Source organism: Schistosoma mansoni, chromosome 1, assembly GCF_000237925.1.
Source record: "Schistosoma mansoni strain Puerto Rico chromosome 1, complete genome".
NCBI classification, from domain to species: Eukaryota; Metazoa; Platyhelminthes; class Trematoda; order Strigeidida; family Schistosomatidae; genus Schistosoma; species Schistosoma mansoni.
In genome coordinates, this window is record NC_031495.1 from 28379465 (window position 1) to 28396874 (window position 17410).

General features: G+C 34.3%; 1 protein-coding gene across 1 annotated transcript in view; it reads left to right on the forward strand.

Annotated features, from left to right (window-relative positions):
- The window catches only part of Smp_172420 (putative ubiquitin protein ligase E3a), a gene marked incomplete at its 3' end in the record, with an annotated part of 48766 nt that overhangs the window by 9975 nt on the left and 21381 nt on the right, over positions 1–17410 (forward strand). The window contains exons 7-13 of the mRNA XM_018793927.1: positions 2429–2769; positions 4305–4613; positions 5668–5943; positions 6555–6660; positions 8258–8663; positions 11865–12075; positions 13034–13506. Of these exons, the coding sequence (XP_018648391.1) occupies positions 2429–2769; positions 4305–4613; positions 5668–5943; positions 6555–6660; positions 8258–8663; positions 11865–12075; positions 13034–13506 (2122 nt within the window). The remainder of the gene's footprint in view (positions 1–2428; positions 2770–4304; positions 4614–5667; positions 5944–6554; positions 6661–8257; positions 8664–11864; positions 12076–13033; positions 13507–17410) is intronic.

Below are 17410 nucleotides of genomic sequence, written 5' to 3' on the forward strand. Positions count from 1 at the left end.
TGACTGACTTATTTCTCTCCTTTGTCACGACTGAGTAAGTAGTGATTACAACCGATTTTCGCTGATACCTTTCCCGTGGACACTTTCTCAAAGGATATATAGCATCAGTTTGCGCAAAAAACTTTCCAATATGGGCTTCAGGTGTACAGACGATTACTTGACTGAACCCTTCACGATAAGTTCTGTTCATAGTCTCGATACTTAGAGCTGGTGAGTGTTTCCGAGCTGCATTTTTATTTTTTTTCTATGTAGTTTGATAAGTTAAATAGACATTATATCGCACAATATGCTGCTGTCGGGTTTGCCACTATCGTCATATTCTTTATTTCTGTTATGCTTCTGGAAAGTTGTTTGTTATCGGAAACTGATTGGACTTATGCTGATTCAAAACTAAAACATCATAGCGATCACTTCAGCACTATACATTTGATCAGCTCTAACTACTAAAAGCAGTTACTGCATCTTAGCAGTAATAATTTTAGCGTACATTACTATTTAATTTGCTATTTGTAAAACTAATGACCATTGTTACTTTTGTAACATTTCAATTCTGCATTCACATCATTATCAAATATCACTCACAGAAAAGTGGATAGAACATTGGACTTAGCACAAGTAATCATCAGTCGCATCTTAGTTCAATTCATTCAGGAAAAACAACTCCGACAGTGATAACAAATTTAAAGAAAATTGATAAAATAGTACGATGAAAAGTATGATATAGTACAATGTTTGTAACTTAGTGGAGAATTAGAAATCAGTGCACGCGCAGTACAACATACGCTTTTAATCAGTATGAACTAAAGTCTCTAGTCATTCAGTTACCGTTATTCTTTGAAATATTAAGGCAGGATGTCTGTATTTCTTGTATGAATCAAACTAACAATCAATAATTGTATGAAATGATATCCTTTCTTAGTTATCATATGTTTTAAATTGTTTACGAAGTACATACAAATGTAAACAATTTAGAGCCACATTTCAAATAGTATGGCCAAGGTATTACTTACTATACTAGTGTTCAGGCAAATACTAATGGACATAAATGATAAATGTTGTTCATAAACCCGCGTACCGCAACTGTGCATTGCTTTGCAACCGCCCTCAAGGTAGTTTTTTAGATGGTTCAATTAGACACGAACGATAAATTGGAAACATTTATGGCCGAATACTTACAGCTTGCAAATTTCTTACTTTCATAGTCCATATTTTACACCAACAACTGAATAAAGTCACGGAGTTTATACTCCGACTCAGTATTTTTTTAGCTTTATGGGAGTGGCATCAGAATGATTTTTATCTATCTATACACCATGGTAGTGTTTAATATACTTTGAAACAAAACCAAGATTTTCATGCAACGTTTTAGTGCGAAGCATACTTTATTGAATAGTTGTTATTCTTTTTTTTAAAAAGTAAATTGTATTTCGTTTGCTCAATTTATCCGATTTCAGTGTATTGACAATTTCGCAAAATCCTGTTTTAAAAAGTGTTCATTACTTAACTATTCACAATGATGTCTTAGTGTTCTCTTTTTGAAAGACCACTATCTTATGTTTAGTTTTAGTCTTTAGACAACGAGTATCTGAATGTAATTTCTAACGTCTAGTCCCACCTTATACCAAGTGTTTGATAGGTATTGTGAAAATGTCACAAGTGTGAGATTAATTGTCTCCATAAAACTCAATGTTTCACTTTTTTGGATATAACTACGTATCACATTATGTTTCCAGTTTTTATGACTTAATCATAAATAGGATTATGAACTGGTCTAATTTACACAGACATGAAGCACTGGACAACTGTTTCGTCCTAAAATGGAGCTCCTCAATAGTGTTTATCCACAATCCCACTGCGAAGGAGTCCCATGATACAACAAAACAGCTGTTCAGTGCTTCATAGTTCTCAACAGTTCTCTAGCTTGGATCGATTTGTGATCTTCATAACACTCAAAAATCCCCACTAACTGTAAATCTACGTGTTTGATAATACGGTATAGTGCTAGATGGCTTACATTCTTAGTGTAGATTTTTATCCAGTTTACTACGGAGTATTCCTAATAAAGTTGCTTGTAACTCAAATAGACACGTTATTTATCGTTTAGATTCTACCTTACGCTATTTTATACTCAAAAATATGGACTTAACCCTTGAATTATGAGGTCACTCAAGCTGATTTCTTAGTTTATTTTAAAAAAATGAAATTAACATATTCCGTTAGGTACCTTTTTTCTAATTATCACTGTTTTTCTTTGCTAGGTAGCTTGAGCGAAATTGATCAATGAGAAGTATAACACAATCATAACTGATGGGTTTTTATTTTTCTGAGAATAGATTATTCAATTGTATCTAAGTGATAGTTTAATTTTTTTTCACAAAGTATTTTCTCTGATTTTATATATTTTTTGCGATGTCTATACTTTTCTCAGGAACTTTAGAATCATTTACTCCAGCTCAAAGTTTTTACCCTCCAACAAGTGATTCTTCTACAACTTATCGTACCCAAACTGATCCCAAATATTCCACTGACCTAAACATAATCCCCATGTTACCGAACTCTTGTTCCCCGTTTTTAGTATCGCCTGGCACATCAGCAGCAGCAAACCATCCAAACGCTATACAGCAACTTTTAAATCCAATCAGTGTCGCTCGTCTAATTGCACTAAACCAAAATATGCATTCAAATACACACTACCAAAAATCTTCCCAGTCAGAACATCTTCAGTCTGCACTGTCTTCTAGCTGTTTAACATCATCCTTCCATCCTACAGTATCCAGTTCTTCAGGAAAGTACTCTCGATATTCACCTCGCACTGCTCATTCCGGATCCGCTTCGACTTCAAAATCTGTTGTTTATACACGCAACCATTCTAACACATCAGAATGGTCTAATCTGAAAACGAGTGCTACTCATAGTGGATATCGCAGCTCACATAGTGATGGTATCAATCATCGAATAGCACAGCTGCAACAAGCTTCGACTGATAGATCTATGCAGTTGATCATTTTGCAAGATATAAATCAGGTGGGTCATTGGTTGACTACAATGGTTATGCTTTTGTCAATAAATCCACTTTGTCAAACATTAAAGATTAAACATGAATGGCTATCTTTTAGTTAAACGTTTCCCTATTCTTTCATTAGTTTATTGATATTAGATAACACTACTGTTGTAACATTAAAAAATGTGTTTAATGCTTGCATTTATTTAACGGGCGAAGGGTTATACATGGATATCGATTCAGTTTCCTTTGGTTTTTCGTTACTTTTCACTTTTGCGACCCCATAATTAATTGCATGTGTAATTTTACTTTACATCACAGTTGCCTTGGTAACCCTCTACTCATTCTTCTCAAACTTCAAAACATTCTGTTTACGGAAGCATACTCAGAAAAGACAATTTTGAAATGACCAGGTTTTTTGAAATTATTCATCCCCGTAAAAACACCCTAAGGGGGATATTGAAACTAGTTTCGTCCCTCACTTAGTTGTTTCAACATTAGACTATCAGAGCGAATTTTATCTGTAAGTGTATGGCTTGTATTAGGGTTTAATTGTCTCAAATGCCCAATCTGTCAATGTATGTTGGTGCATCTTCATCAAGTGTTACAGTTATAATAACCTGTAGTGTTTTGACTTTCGTGTTATCCTATCACTGCTTCGCCGTATTTGACTAGACTGTTATCATCCATGTGTTCAAAGTCTTGTTACAATGCCGTCGGTGTGTTTTTATTGAGTGTTTTGTATACTGCATTCATACTCACTTTCAGCACTAAAGTTTTCATTTGTGTGTATCGGATTAAACTTATTCTTCGTTTGTCTCCAGCTTCTAGACATGAAACCATTGATTGTTTGTCTTCGTGTTGTTAGGACCACTTTAACCAATCGAATTTCATCTTACAAGGACTATGTAGTTGTGCATAAAGTATAGTTTTAAAAGCAGCGGTCGAATCCACATACACAATTAATTATCATCTTATTTCAACTTTATTCTTTGCGTTTCTTTTTGCCTTTCTTATTGTTCTATTTGGTGGTTTCCTCTATTTCTACCAATAATTTTTTACTTCATTATTTCTAAAAAGAATAACGTCATATAATCGTACAGTGATTTTAATTAATGTATATGGTTTTGTCTGGTAATTTATTCACGCTTATTGTTAGCAATACTCATCAATCAGTTGCATTGTGGAAGTTTGTCAATAAAATCTACATTGAAATATTCAGATGTGAATTATGCAAATATGAAATATGCTTATTTCACTCGTTATTAATTTGTTTTTATTTCTTCTATATTTTATTCATCAGATTCTGTTAATGGATTTTGAAGAGAATTTAGCAAATCTAGATGTCAATAGTTTGGTTAATTGTGTTCTGCAAATTTTAGAATCACAAGAAGAACATTTAGTTGAATTGAAAAATTTAAGTTGTAATGTTTTAACGCATATGATGGATGTTTTACCACGTAGTTCAGATTTTATTGTTCCAGCTTTGCCTATTCTACTCACAACTATGTCTTCCAGTTTTGTTGGTGATATATTAGAGAGAATAATTAATTTATTAGAGCAAATATCACGTCGTCACGGAAAAGAAGTACTCAAATCTGGTGGTGTTTCTGTAAGTTCAAGTTTTCCATAGTAATAATTACATTTCACAATTCATTACGTTGTAGTGTATATAAATTACAATGAGCTTAAAGTTAAAAAGAAAGAGAGAAAGAATTAACGTGAAATGCTCTAAATAGTTATTATAGTTGTGAGAGAAAGAGCAACAGTGAAAACATGATCATCTTTTCATGTATTATGAAGGTAGTTAAAGGATAATCATTGAGTTTTTCTAATTACGGATTGAGTGTTCAGTATTCTCTGTGTATGCCCATATCTCTTCGTTCTCCATACTGGTTTTTACACATAAATGCAAATTAATAGATGGGATTAAAACTAACGTATTTAATTTTGTATGTATATCATTTATAAATGGATTAATTTTGCTACAAAAAGTATTCCGTTTAATTCAGCCTTGAATTTCTGGTTAATCTTGCTCACAGTTTGACCATCCTTTAAGACTAGTTAGCTGAATACTATTTTCTCCCATAGATTTTTCCACTTCAATTCATGTACACTATCCGTGATCATGTTTCCTTTTAAATCTTACAAATCCATCATTCTTTTAAATATTGGTCTTCATCGTCATCTACTTTGTCCAAATTTCCGTCATATATCCTATTAGTTTTGTGATTGAATAATTTCATCAAATAGCGCTTACGGTTCATCAAATGAAGACAAAGTACTCCAATGTATCACTTGATTTAAGTCATCTTTTGATAAATAAAACAACCTCAAAAATCTTGTTATGTTCCCAGGAAACACTTGGACTCATAGATGTGTTTTACTTTCCATCTTTGTGTTCAAAATAAGTAATAAAGCTCCATTTTATTGCCAGTTACGTAAGGACTTTTAAATATCGTTAAATTTCATTTGTAGTCAAGACGGTAGACTTCACAATGTTTACCACCTAAGATAACACATTTTTTATTACGTATGTATTGCGTTCTACTTGACACTGTCTTTGTACTGTTACTCAATATTGACGAATAACTTTACTTATTTCTCTCAAATATACCAATTTATTTTTAATATTTTACTCTCTTGTTTTTGAAATTTTCATTTAGACTGTACTCGGATTTTACGACTTTGTTACCTCAGCACAACATCGAACTATTTTGACAATGGTGTATAACTGTTTCATAAATCTACAACCAGCCGATTATGATTTAATCTCCAACTGTTTACCAACATTAGCTGAACATTTAAAAGAGTCCGAACCTCGTTGTGTTGAACGCGTTTGTAGTTGTTTTGTACGCTTGATTAGTGCTTATCGATTTGAGCCAAATTTACTTAAAAGTATTGTTAATAGTTGTAACTTATTGACTAACCTTCAATCATTGGTACGTGTTTGTGTTTTTCTGTGTGTTTCATTTTCTATATTTATAATTGTTTTTTTAAAAAAGCATCTTATCTACTACCTTTTGCAATCAACTTAAGAGTCTTGCAGTAAAGGCTCCTGATAAACGATATTCAATCATGGTTCGTACATAAGGTTGATCCATTTAGTTACCAGTCATGATAGAAATATTCTGATTTTTAAAGGGTTCTTTGATCGTGAAATAATACAATAAACAAGGATAAACTCTCAAGCATCATGTTCTCTGTCAATCACTCATTGTGTTATTTTATTATTTATTGTTATTCTCCATCCAAAGTACTGATATCAACTGTGTACATCATCATTACTGTATTATTTAATTCGTTCGTTATTCATTATCAAGCAGTAAAATTAGAATCAAATTACGTTACTATTTCAAACTATCCATTTTTCAATTTTAATTTCCCACAATATTGACTGGATCATAGTTTTCCTTTCAATTGACTTGTAATAATTTTTTGGAAATTACCTTTATATCAATCGAATTTACTATTCATCATATGAATTGAACGTATTTATTTGACTATTTACTCTTAATACTGTTGTATAAACTATTGTTTCGTCTGTGTCTAGCTCACATTAACTCCATCAGTTTTGTCCAGTATTCATGAAGTAATTCAAATATTAGCAACATTATGCTCAAGTTGTCCTGATTTGGCTGTTGATTTAATTAAACAAAGTGAGTATATATGTATCCTTTAAAATTACACCACAATTTTGTCTCCTCTCATATTAAACTTCGAAAAAATTTATTATTCTGTTGAATAATCCATATCTTAATTTCCCAGTATATTAACTGTTGATTAATATTTCTATTCAACTAAGCTTCTTACCTTGTATTGTTGTTTTAGGGAGAATGCAGCCTAGAATACGCTGAACTCATTGTATTCTATATTACAAACATTATCATTCTTACTTCCTTCCTAATTTGTTAAAGCAAACTAAAATTGGTATGAAATAATATCTTATAAAATGTATGCATATATCTTGTACTGTCAATTAGTTATTAATGAAAATCCATTAAACAGATTATCGGATTGTAGTAGCATTAATTAATTTAACTAATTTACATAACACTAGATAATTAAGATGTGCCAAATATATCAGTATGTATGTGTATTTATGTGAATAATCGAAAACATGAAATTCAATCGAATTACACAGGCTAGTTAACATATTGCTCGTGTTGGCCAGCAAATAATCTGTCTGTAAGACAAAAACATAATATATGTGACTTTATTTTATAATGTCAATTATTTTACTTCCAAACAAAGAAGTTTGTTTGCACATATACAATAATATTACTACTTCAAGCTAAATACCGTAAAATTCAGCAAACACTGCATAAAAGGTATCAACATTCTTTGTTTTGTATATTCGATACCAATGATAATGACGTAATCGATCATGGTAACAACGTACTTAAGAATATAGAATTTCGATTGTCGTTATGTTAATAAATATCCTAGAATGATTTTTTTTGTATAACCAAACTTTTTTGTGAAATCTGTTGTTACCTAGTTTTACTTGACGTTCAAATAACCGTCGATCAATCCCGATTCTGTCATGCAATTAGGTTCCTCCACAAATTTAGTCAAGGCAAGAACGATAGTATTTGAAGAATACGGTTCACAATTCTTATATATCTGACAATATTGATTTAATTTGTTGTATAATTCATGACTGTTTTGGTAGAATATTGTTTTTAGTATGTATAGTCTATATATAATTCTGTGTTAGCTGAAATAAAGGCCATTGTAAGGTTTCATTTAGAGTATGACATAAAATAACTTCCCGGTAGTCAATTGTTATATTTCCTCAAAAAGTAATTGTCATAACTCTGTTACTCTTAGAGGATATTTAGTTATAGAATCGATAATTAGAGTATCTATCGTTAAAAAATGGAAGTTAGTTACATTATTTGATTATTTAAACCATACTGTGTTTTACAATATAGACATTCATATTTGTGTGGATGTATATTTAGTTTTCAGTTGAATAATTCATCCACTTCAGTCAAATATAAGTTGCCGTATTTAACTTGGAAGTATGTGTTTTATTAGAGTTAGGGACGCTTCTGAGCTTTTCTGAAGAGCGTTGGTAAAAAGAACTTATAATTTATAGATCTGTAGTTAAAAGCCTAGCTCTATAACTACTGTTCTACGACTCTAAACTTATCGTTTTTAGCCGGTCTTCTTTTTCAATTCATATTGTTAATTTCATTAATATTAGTCTATTGTTTAAAACCAATATTTATTTCCTTTCCTTTTGGTTAGATATTTCAAATACTATATATTCTCTTCTGTTGGGAGTTAACCCGGAAATTGAAACTGACTGGGCTACTCTAACATCATGTTTTAATGGTTTAACACTAGCTAGTTTAGTTCCAAATCAATCAACCATGAAACGACTTCGTTCTCGTTCTCATTCTGGTGAATCATTTAAACCGTCATCTTCATCAACACTGTCAGGTTCTACGCATTCATCCAATAAACAGTTTGATGTTGGTACCGTTTGTTCACCACCTGACTTATTGCAACAATGCAACAATCTACCATTTGGTTGGCAGTCTTTAATGATTACTAACTCTGCTTTTCTGAATTCTCCTCTATCAAATTCAGCAAGTTTATCTATCAATCAAAGAAGTCCAGATGATGTACATTCAATAGTTTATTTGGTTAGGTAGATTAAAAGAAATTTTCTTAGAAGTTATTCATGATTCTTTTCAGTTCTTTTAATTATAATACTTGCTAACGTCATTTTATCCTGCTTATCGTGAAATCAATCTATCTTTAACTTAAACGGAAAAAGCTTGATTCTAATAATACTATATTGTTCATTACATTAAACATATTTATTTATTATATACAATGATAAATACGTTTTATAAGCTTATTTTTCATTCTAATTGTTTAGTTAAGCTATCGCATACAATTACTGTACTGTTTTTACTACTACTATTACTACTATTCGCAGTGTCGTCAAAATATCAACGAAGTCTCCTACCGAAAAGTGCAAATTATACCTGTTGATCAATACGTTTTATTTGCCAGAAGCCATACCCCCAAGTTTAACATTTAGTGCTACAAATATGGCAAATAATTTTATCGGCCAGTGTTCTGCTTTGATATAGACACTTTTAGTTATGTAATACGTTTCATCAGAGTTTTTTATAATTCTATTAGTCAGTCAGCTACATCGTAGGACCAGGCACATATATACATCTGTCCAAGTTGCCACACCTCGTTAGTACAACAAGGTGAACACCAAATTCATAGAAGTAATTGCTTCAATGGTGGTAATATATAAAAGAAAGATTGCATATAAGGATACAATACAGTAAGAAAATTAGTTCTTAGAAATAAAAGTATAAAGCAATTTTAATCTCACAGTCTAAGGGAAGACAAAGAGTGTATACACCTACGCCATTGTGATCGATTCTGAGCCATGTCACCCAGAGTCTCCAAACACTGTTTACGATATTCGCACAGACCCCAATCAAGTAGTTTGTATCTGCCAACATGACTCAGACTAGAAGTTAGTGACTGATGCCACGTTTTGGTTTGACCACCCGCAACTCCCAACCATTCCCAATACTAGTCAGCATTGCGCGTCGTGATAATCGGTGTTCAGGTACACGTAACACGTAGCCCAACCATCTCAGCTGGTGAAGATTTACAACCTCATCAACTGAATTACCATTATTCCCTAATACCCTGAGTCTAACCTCACTATTTCTTATTACCCGGTTATCCCAGCAGATGCGAGCAATGTTTCTAAGACATCTGTGGGCGAATACTAGTAACTTACAAGTATCTTTTACCCTTAATGATCACGTAAAGTATAACAGAACGAACTGCCGCACAGTATACTCGCCCTTTTATTGATAGACGGATATCTCGCCTTCGCCTCCCGGTAGGAGATTAATTGCTGAAAATTCAGACGACGAGAAAGTTATTTCCAGCAGTAGGTCTATAATAAGTAAGTAGATCATAATAATTAGAACAACATGTGAACTCTGCCTTTCTGTTCTAATTAGAAAAACAATAGCTCTGAAAAACTACAAAAATGAAGATAAACAAGAGAAATTATAAAAATAATAAAATTGAAGATATAGAATAACTCAGCGGTCAGTACGTAGCGTGAACTAAAATAATTAATCTATCCAGTCGTGAGTAACTCATTCACTCACCACATGGGTATGAGCCAGACTCTAGTTATAAGGAGTTATAGTAGTACACGGTTGTCTAAACCGAAACGGAGAAAGCGAAGTTCAAACTTGGGACTAAAAGTCAAACGCTTTAAGTATGAAGCTACCTCTTCATTTTTCAACTCACACACCATCCAGCATTGTTCATCCCAGTTAGTATATGTTATGGGGTATAGGTAATATATGTTCTAAAAATTTTGCATGTATACTTCAAATTGATTCATAATACAAGTTTGTCCTATACGTTAATAAGATAGTGAAAAATGAAACAAATAAGTATTCTTTTTAATGTGAAATAAATCATCTCTTAAGTAGACTTACTAATATCATTATTATTATTATTGCTGCTACCACTACTACTACTACCAATAATAATAATAATGCCTTTTATATTAGCACTTCTGACTAATTAGAAAGGCCTACTTACTTTAAATACATCTGACGTTTATTCTTAACTTGAAGTTTTATTCTGGAAATTCCATAGAATCTGCAGTTTACCAATGTTTTATACAATTTTTTAAAAATAAGCATTTATATGAATTATGTTATTAGCAGTTACTAATTTTATATTTATAGCATCATGATTAAAACTTTTGTTGTATATTGTGTTAGGAGTTTAAATGTTCAGATTGAGGCAGCTGAATAGTTGTTGGGTAAGGAAATCCAATTCTATGTTAAATGGATAGTAAAACGGAAAAAAACGTCAATGATCACTTGATTGAATAGTTTGCTCGCAAAAATAATACTCATTTACGCATAACATAGTTAACAAAACAATAAAGCTTGTTGTTACTTATTCAAAGAATAACAATCAATCAGTGGAAAATTAAAAATTGAATTTGTTTAATAATGTTTAATAATAGCTGTACTTGTAATTGCCATTCATCAATAAGACGCTATTTGATTCTCATTATTAATTTTTCTTAACAATTTGTAAACTTCCATTCCAAAAAATCGATTTAGTCAAGCCCAACAATAAACTATGCTTCATTTATAAAGCACATCAGTTTATCAGACTGGAAACTCAAAGTGGTTGTGATATGTTAGCATCTGTTCTGAGTGAGGCATTGACAACAGTCTATTTAGTCAGTCACATTGATCTTACATGCGGAGAACGGTATAGACCTTTTGGTTAGAGTTTTGCAAATTCTTGAATTCTCTAGGTGTATACTAAGTAATCAATGTGAATAGTGAATACCTTATTATTCTGTTTAATAACCACGATCATTAGTTGGAAACCTTCGACAACATTACCGTAATGATGCAGGTACATTCACGCTTTATCTTCTTATAGATATTAAGTTCTTGTATTTCTTCCTATGTACCTGTTCATTTCGTTTTCTGAAACTATACCGTCAGCGTTTAATCTTTCAGATTATCACTGTTACATTATTTCGATTCCTTTGATATTTACTTCGTTAATTTTATCTTGTCGTTCTAATGTGTTGTACGGCAACTTGAGCTAACTCACATACGTGTCAGACTCCACGTTTATCATGGATAACTGACTATTCTGTGCTTTACAATTGTTAGTGCTAATTTATTGCTCTCAAATCTTCTTGTTGCTTTTTTTGCAATATTCTCTCTTGTGGATTGTGATAATTTGATTTATAACCAACATTACTTTTCCATGGAAGCTTATTAGAAATCTAGCTAATGTTTTATATTTTCAGTGAACTTCTCCCACCGATTTCTAACCAATTCAAATTCTCGGCATTATATTCGAACGCATTACAAAAATCCAATGATTCAACAGTTTCCAATGTACATTTTGGGTCAGGAATCAATTTGAATTCAATGTTTTCTACTAGTGATTCTGGTTTATGTACTCCGGAACAACTGACTACAGGAACAGTGTTTTTCGCTGACACAAATAATGTTCAGGTTAATGTAGTGTCATGTTTTGGTTTAAATTTTTCTCCAATTTCGATGTAATTATTATTGCATTGTTTGCTTTTTTAAATCTAACTCATTGCCTTACCGTTATTGTTGTTATTATTATGTAGCTATTTTCCTTTGAGGAGTGGTAGTCTTAAGGACACCCTGAATCTAGACTTTTTTCTAGTTAATGTTCATCAGCTTCGCGTACCTGAATCTAGACTTTTTTCTAGTTGATGTTCATCAGCTTCGCGTACCTGTTATGTTGAAGAAATTGTTACCTCCCTATAATACAAATCCCCGTTACCTAGTTTCCGAGTTTAAGACGCTACCACTATATCATTTAACCCGCGAATAGTGCACGCGATGTCGAGTCATTTGAACTAGTGATCACATCGGTGAAATAAGATCAATTCTAAGGGACTAGGCAAGCATGATATTGGTTACTCCTCAGTGACGAATCAATTAAGGATGATAATTAATCTCAGGTTACTGTTTTATTTATCCTCAATTAGCATAGGTTTAGAAATGTATTCGTTCTTCATCGTACAGTAGCTTATCAGGGACTTGGTATCGTATTGATATAGTTATAGTATAAGTAGATGAAAGTTCATTCATAGTTAACTGCTGATCAGTGGATCAACTTTACAGCTAATGGTTTTTCAATGTATTTCACTATTTCATATATCCTGTAATTCATTTTTTTGCTTTTAATAGTTCTGTCAATTAGATACGACTATCATTGGTCAAAAGTAGTCATGTAAATATTTTATTTTGACTATATGCAATGCATTTCAGTGCCATAAACACGAAAAATATAAAAAAACATATAAAGTCCAATTTAGGGGATACGAAAACATACACATCAAACTTATTTTTGTACTGTCATCTTTTTTACTTGGAAAATATTGTAATTGAAATGTTCATCTTCTGTTGGACATAATTACTTACTAACCCTTTGTAGGTTCAATCCTCAAAACTCAAAAGCTCCGGAAGTTCATCTTCTGTCTCTTCTAACTCATCCAGCACTTTGTTACAAGGTTCATTTGACTCCATCAATCTCTCACAATCTAGTAATTCTCAAACAAATTTAACAGATCCCCGTTCACTTCTGTTATATGATGAGTGTAAAGAGCTTCAGAATCGCTTACTTACTCTAATTTCCAATAAAGAAGAATCCAAAACAACACATAGTGCTCATACTAGACGACGTTCCATTCAACAAAAACATGGAGAAGATATTAGTGGTAAACAAACTGCTTCTGAAAAGCACATTTCTGGAATACATCGTTCACATGGAAGTATTGAAAGCCGTCTAGATTTGACGACCACTGAAGCTTTACAAATGGTGCAAATATTACTCCCACTCTTATTTGAAATATTCACTGAAACTACCAAGACACAAACACGTTTGTTGTGCTTAGAAGCTATACAGCGGTGAGTTGTTTTGCACACTGACACTTGCATATTTAATTAATTAATTAATATTCACTGCAAGCACTTTTAAGTCGAAGAAAAATTCACCTCATCATGTTTAGTATATTGCGTTTTATTCATCCAATAAATGAATCCCGTCCGTTGTTTAACCGCTATGTTGATTTGGCGATTTGCTGTTACCTCTGTGGTAACCGAATTGACTCATAAGTTTTCCTTTTCATGTTTATTGTTTCTGGATCAAGAGAAATTATTACTACGGTCTAAATTGTGTCATAGTAGTTAGAATTCAAGAATAAAATCTTAACTGTTGACAGCAATTCAGATTGTATTTTCGGCTATCAGTAGATATCTACCATTATTATATAACTAGACAAGAAATTGATTGCGCTGTCTAAAACATCTGTAATCACTGTTAAAAATTTGCAGTTAAAAAAATCTTAAGTGCCAGTAGATCTCTTAAACTTCACTTCGACTAGTGGATTCTTGCAGAGACATCTTACCTCAAGCGGTATACAAAAAAAGTGAAAAAAGTGAAGACAAAGTGACTTCACTCATTCATAGTGAAGTCAATAATGTATGCCCAGTTTCAGAATATGGGGAACACAGTGGTTCTTACAAGTAGGCTTCAGCATATTTCAAATATTAAACGATCTACACTTTTAGTACGATAACTGAGTAAAGTTCATTTCTATAATACTTACTTACTTACGTCTGTTACCCCTCGTCGAAGAGCATAGGCCGCTCACCAGCATTCTCCATCCAACTCTGTCCTGAGCCTTCCTTTCCAGTTCTTCCCAGTTGCTATTCATCTTTTTCATATCTGCTTCTATTTCCCGGCGTAATGTGTTCTTTGGCCTTCCTCTTTTCCGCTTCCCTTCCGGGTTCCAAGTTAGGGATTGCCTTGCAATGCACATTGGTGATTTCCTTAATGTATGTCCTATCCACTTCCAACGTCTTTTCCTAATTTCCTCTTCAGCTGGAAGCTGGTTTGTCCTCTCCCATAAAACGCTGTTGCTGATAGTATCCGGCCAATGGATTTTGAGTATTTTGCGTAGACAACTGTTTATAAATACTTGTACCTTCCTGATGATGGCCGTAGTAGTTCTCCACGTTTCAGCTCCCTACAGTAGAACTGTCTTGACGTTCGTATTGAAGATTCTGACTTTGAAATTAGTTGACAGTTGTTTTGAGTTCCATATGTTCTTCAATTGTAGAAATGCTGCCCTTGCTTTGCCAATCCTCGCATTTACATCTGCATCCGATCCTCCTTGTTTATCAACGATGCTCCCCAGGTACTTGAATGTTTCCACCTCTTCCAGAGTTTCGCCATCAAGCGTGATTGGGTTGGTGTTCTCCGTGTTGCATTTGAGAATCTTGCTTTTTCCTTTGTGAATGTGGAGGCCTATCGATGCAGAGGCTGCTGCTACATTTGCTGACTTCATCTGTATTTGTTCGTGTGTATGAGAGAGGAGGGCTAGGTCATTTGCGAAGTCCAAATCATCTAATTGATTCTGAGATGTCCATTGTATTCCGTATTTCCCCTCAGATGTCGAATTCTTCATAATCCAGTCAATCACCAGAAGGAAGAGGAATGGGGAGAGTAGACAGCCTTGTTTGACTCCGGTCCTTACTGGAAATGCGTCTGTTAGCTGTCCTCCATGCACGGCTTTGCACTGTAGTCCATCGTATGAGTTTTGGATAATGTTGACAATCTTTTCAGGAACTCCATAGTGTCGAAGAAGTTTCCATAATGTTCTCCTGTCCACGCTGTCAAACGCCTTCTCATAGTCAATGAAGTTGACGTATAGTGATGAGTTCCACTCAACTGATTGTTCTACGATGATCCGTAGTGTCTCAATCTGGTTTGTGCACGACCTATCCTTACGGAATCCAGCCTGCTGATCTCGAAGTTGGGCGTCTACTGCGTCTTTCATCCGATTCAGCAGCACTCTGTTGAAAACTTTTCCTGGTACTGATAACAAACTGATGCCTCTGTAATTCCCCCATTTGCTCAGATCTCCTTTCTTTGGTATCTTGATGAGGTATCCTTCTTTCCAGTCCATTGGCACTTGTTCCTCTTCCCAAATCTTCTTCAATAGAAGGTGAAGCATGTTTGCAGTTATTTCAATGTCCGACTTCAGTGCTTCAGCTGGTATATTGTCAGGTCCTGCCGCCTTCCCACTTTTGATTTGTCTGATGGCCATCTTGACTTCTTCGATCGTTGGTGGAGTGATATCTATGGGAAGGTCAGTGTGTGCTGGTTCGATGTTCGGTGGATTCAATGGGGCTGATCTATTCAGCAGTTCCTCGAAGTATCCTGCCCATCTTTTCCTCTGTTCTTGAGTCTCAGTGATTGTCTTTCCTTCTTTGTCCTTGATTGGTCTCTCTGGTTTACTATATCTCCCTGCCAATTTCTTCATTGTATCATATAGTTGTCTCATATTCCCTTCTCTTGCAGCTTTTTCCGTCGCCGTTGCTAGTTCTCCCATGTATTTCTGTTTGTCGGCTTTAATGCTTTTCTTCACTTCCCTGTTTGCTTCTGTGTAGTCTGCTTGTGCTTTGACTTTCTCTGCTCGTGTTCGGCTGTTGTTAATTGCTAGTTTCTTGTTCTTCCTTTCTTGAATTTTGTCCAGGGTTCCCATAGAGATGCATTCCTTGTGATGATGTTTCTTAGGACCAAGAACCTCCTGACACGTTGAAGTTAGTGTTTCTTTTATCCCTTTCCAGTTGTCCTCCAAAGTAGTTTCTTGTTCTTTCAGTAGATCCTGTAGAGCTTGGAACCTGTTGTTGAGTGTTATCTTGAATTCGTTGAGCTTGTTAGTATCTCGAAGGAAGGCTGTATTGAACCTTTGTAGTGCTGTTTGTCCAGTTGTCCAGTGTTTCTTTAGCTTCAGTCTCATCTTGGCCACAACCAGGTGGTGATCTGAAGCTATGTCAGCTCCTCTCCGGGTTCTCACATCTTCCATTGGTCTTCGGAATTTTTTGTTGATACAGATGAGATCTATCTGGTTCTCTGTGGTTTGGTCCGGTGAGATCCATGTAGCTTTGTGTATGCGCTTGTGTGGGAATATTGTGCCGCCTATAACCAATTTGTTGAATGCAGATAGATTTGCAAGTCTCTCCCCATTTTCATTTCTCCCTCCTAGTCCATGTCGTCCAATTATATCTTCATATCCTGTGTTGTCCACTCCAACTTTAGCATTTAGATCTCCCATCAGGATGGTGAGGTCCTTTCGTGAGCACTTTGCTGTAATTGATTGCAGCCTTTCATAGAACTGATCTTTATCATCGTCGTTGCTATCATTGGTGGGTGCATAACATTGGATAACGTTCATTGTGATCCCTTGCTTCTTTGTTCTGAATGATGCTTCGATTATCCTGGGTCCATGAAATTCCCATCCTACAAGTGCATTTCGTGCTTCTTTGGACAGCATTAGAGTAACTCCCTGATTGTGTGGAGCATTTTGCCCTTCGTGACCGGAGTACAGCAGCATCTCTCCTGTACCTAGCCTTTGTTGTCCAGTTTGTGTCCAATGGGTTTCGCTGATTCCGAGTACTGCCAAGTTGTATCTCCTCATTTCCATTGCTATTTGGCTGGTCTTTCCTGTCTCCCACATTGTCCGGACGTTCCATGTACCTATAAAGAATGTTGCTCTGGTTGTTAGAAGGTGACTTCCGAAAAATTTCGGCTTTCATCATGAGGCGTCATAATTACTCCTTCAACTCCCAGGGCAGAGTTTAAATGGTTTGAATTATTTTTTCTGGTTAGCGTTTTTTTAACGAGTTAGCTTTTCTACGGGATGGGGTCGCTAACCCCATGCCCAACCCTCCTCCTTTACCCGGGCTTGGGACCGGCAGTAACTCTAGAAGAACTACAGGCGGAGTTTTATTTATATAATAAATG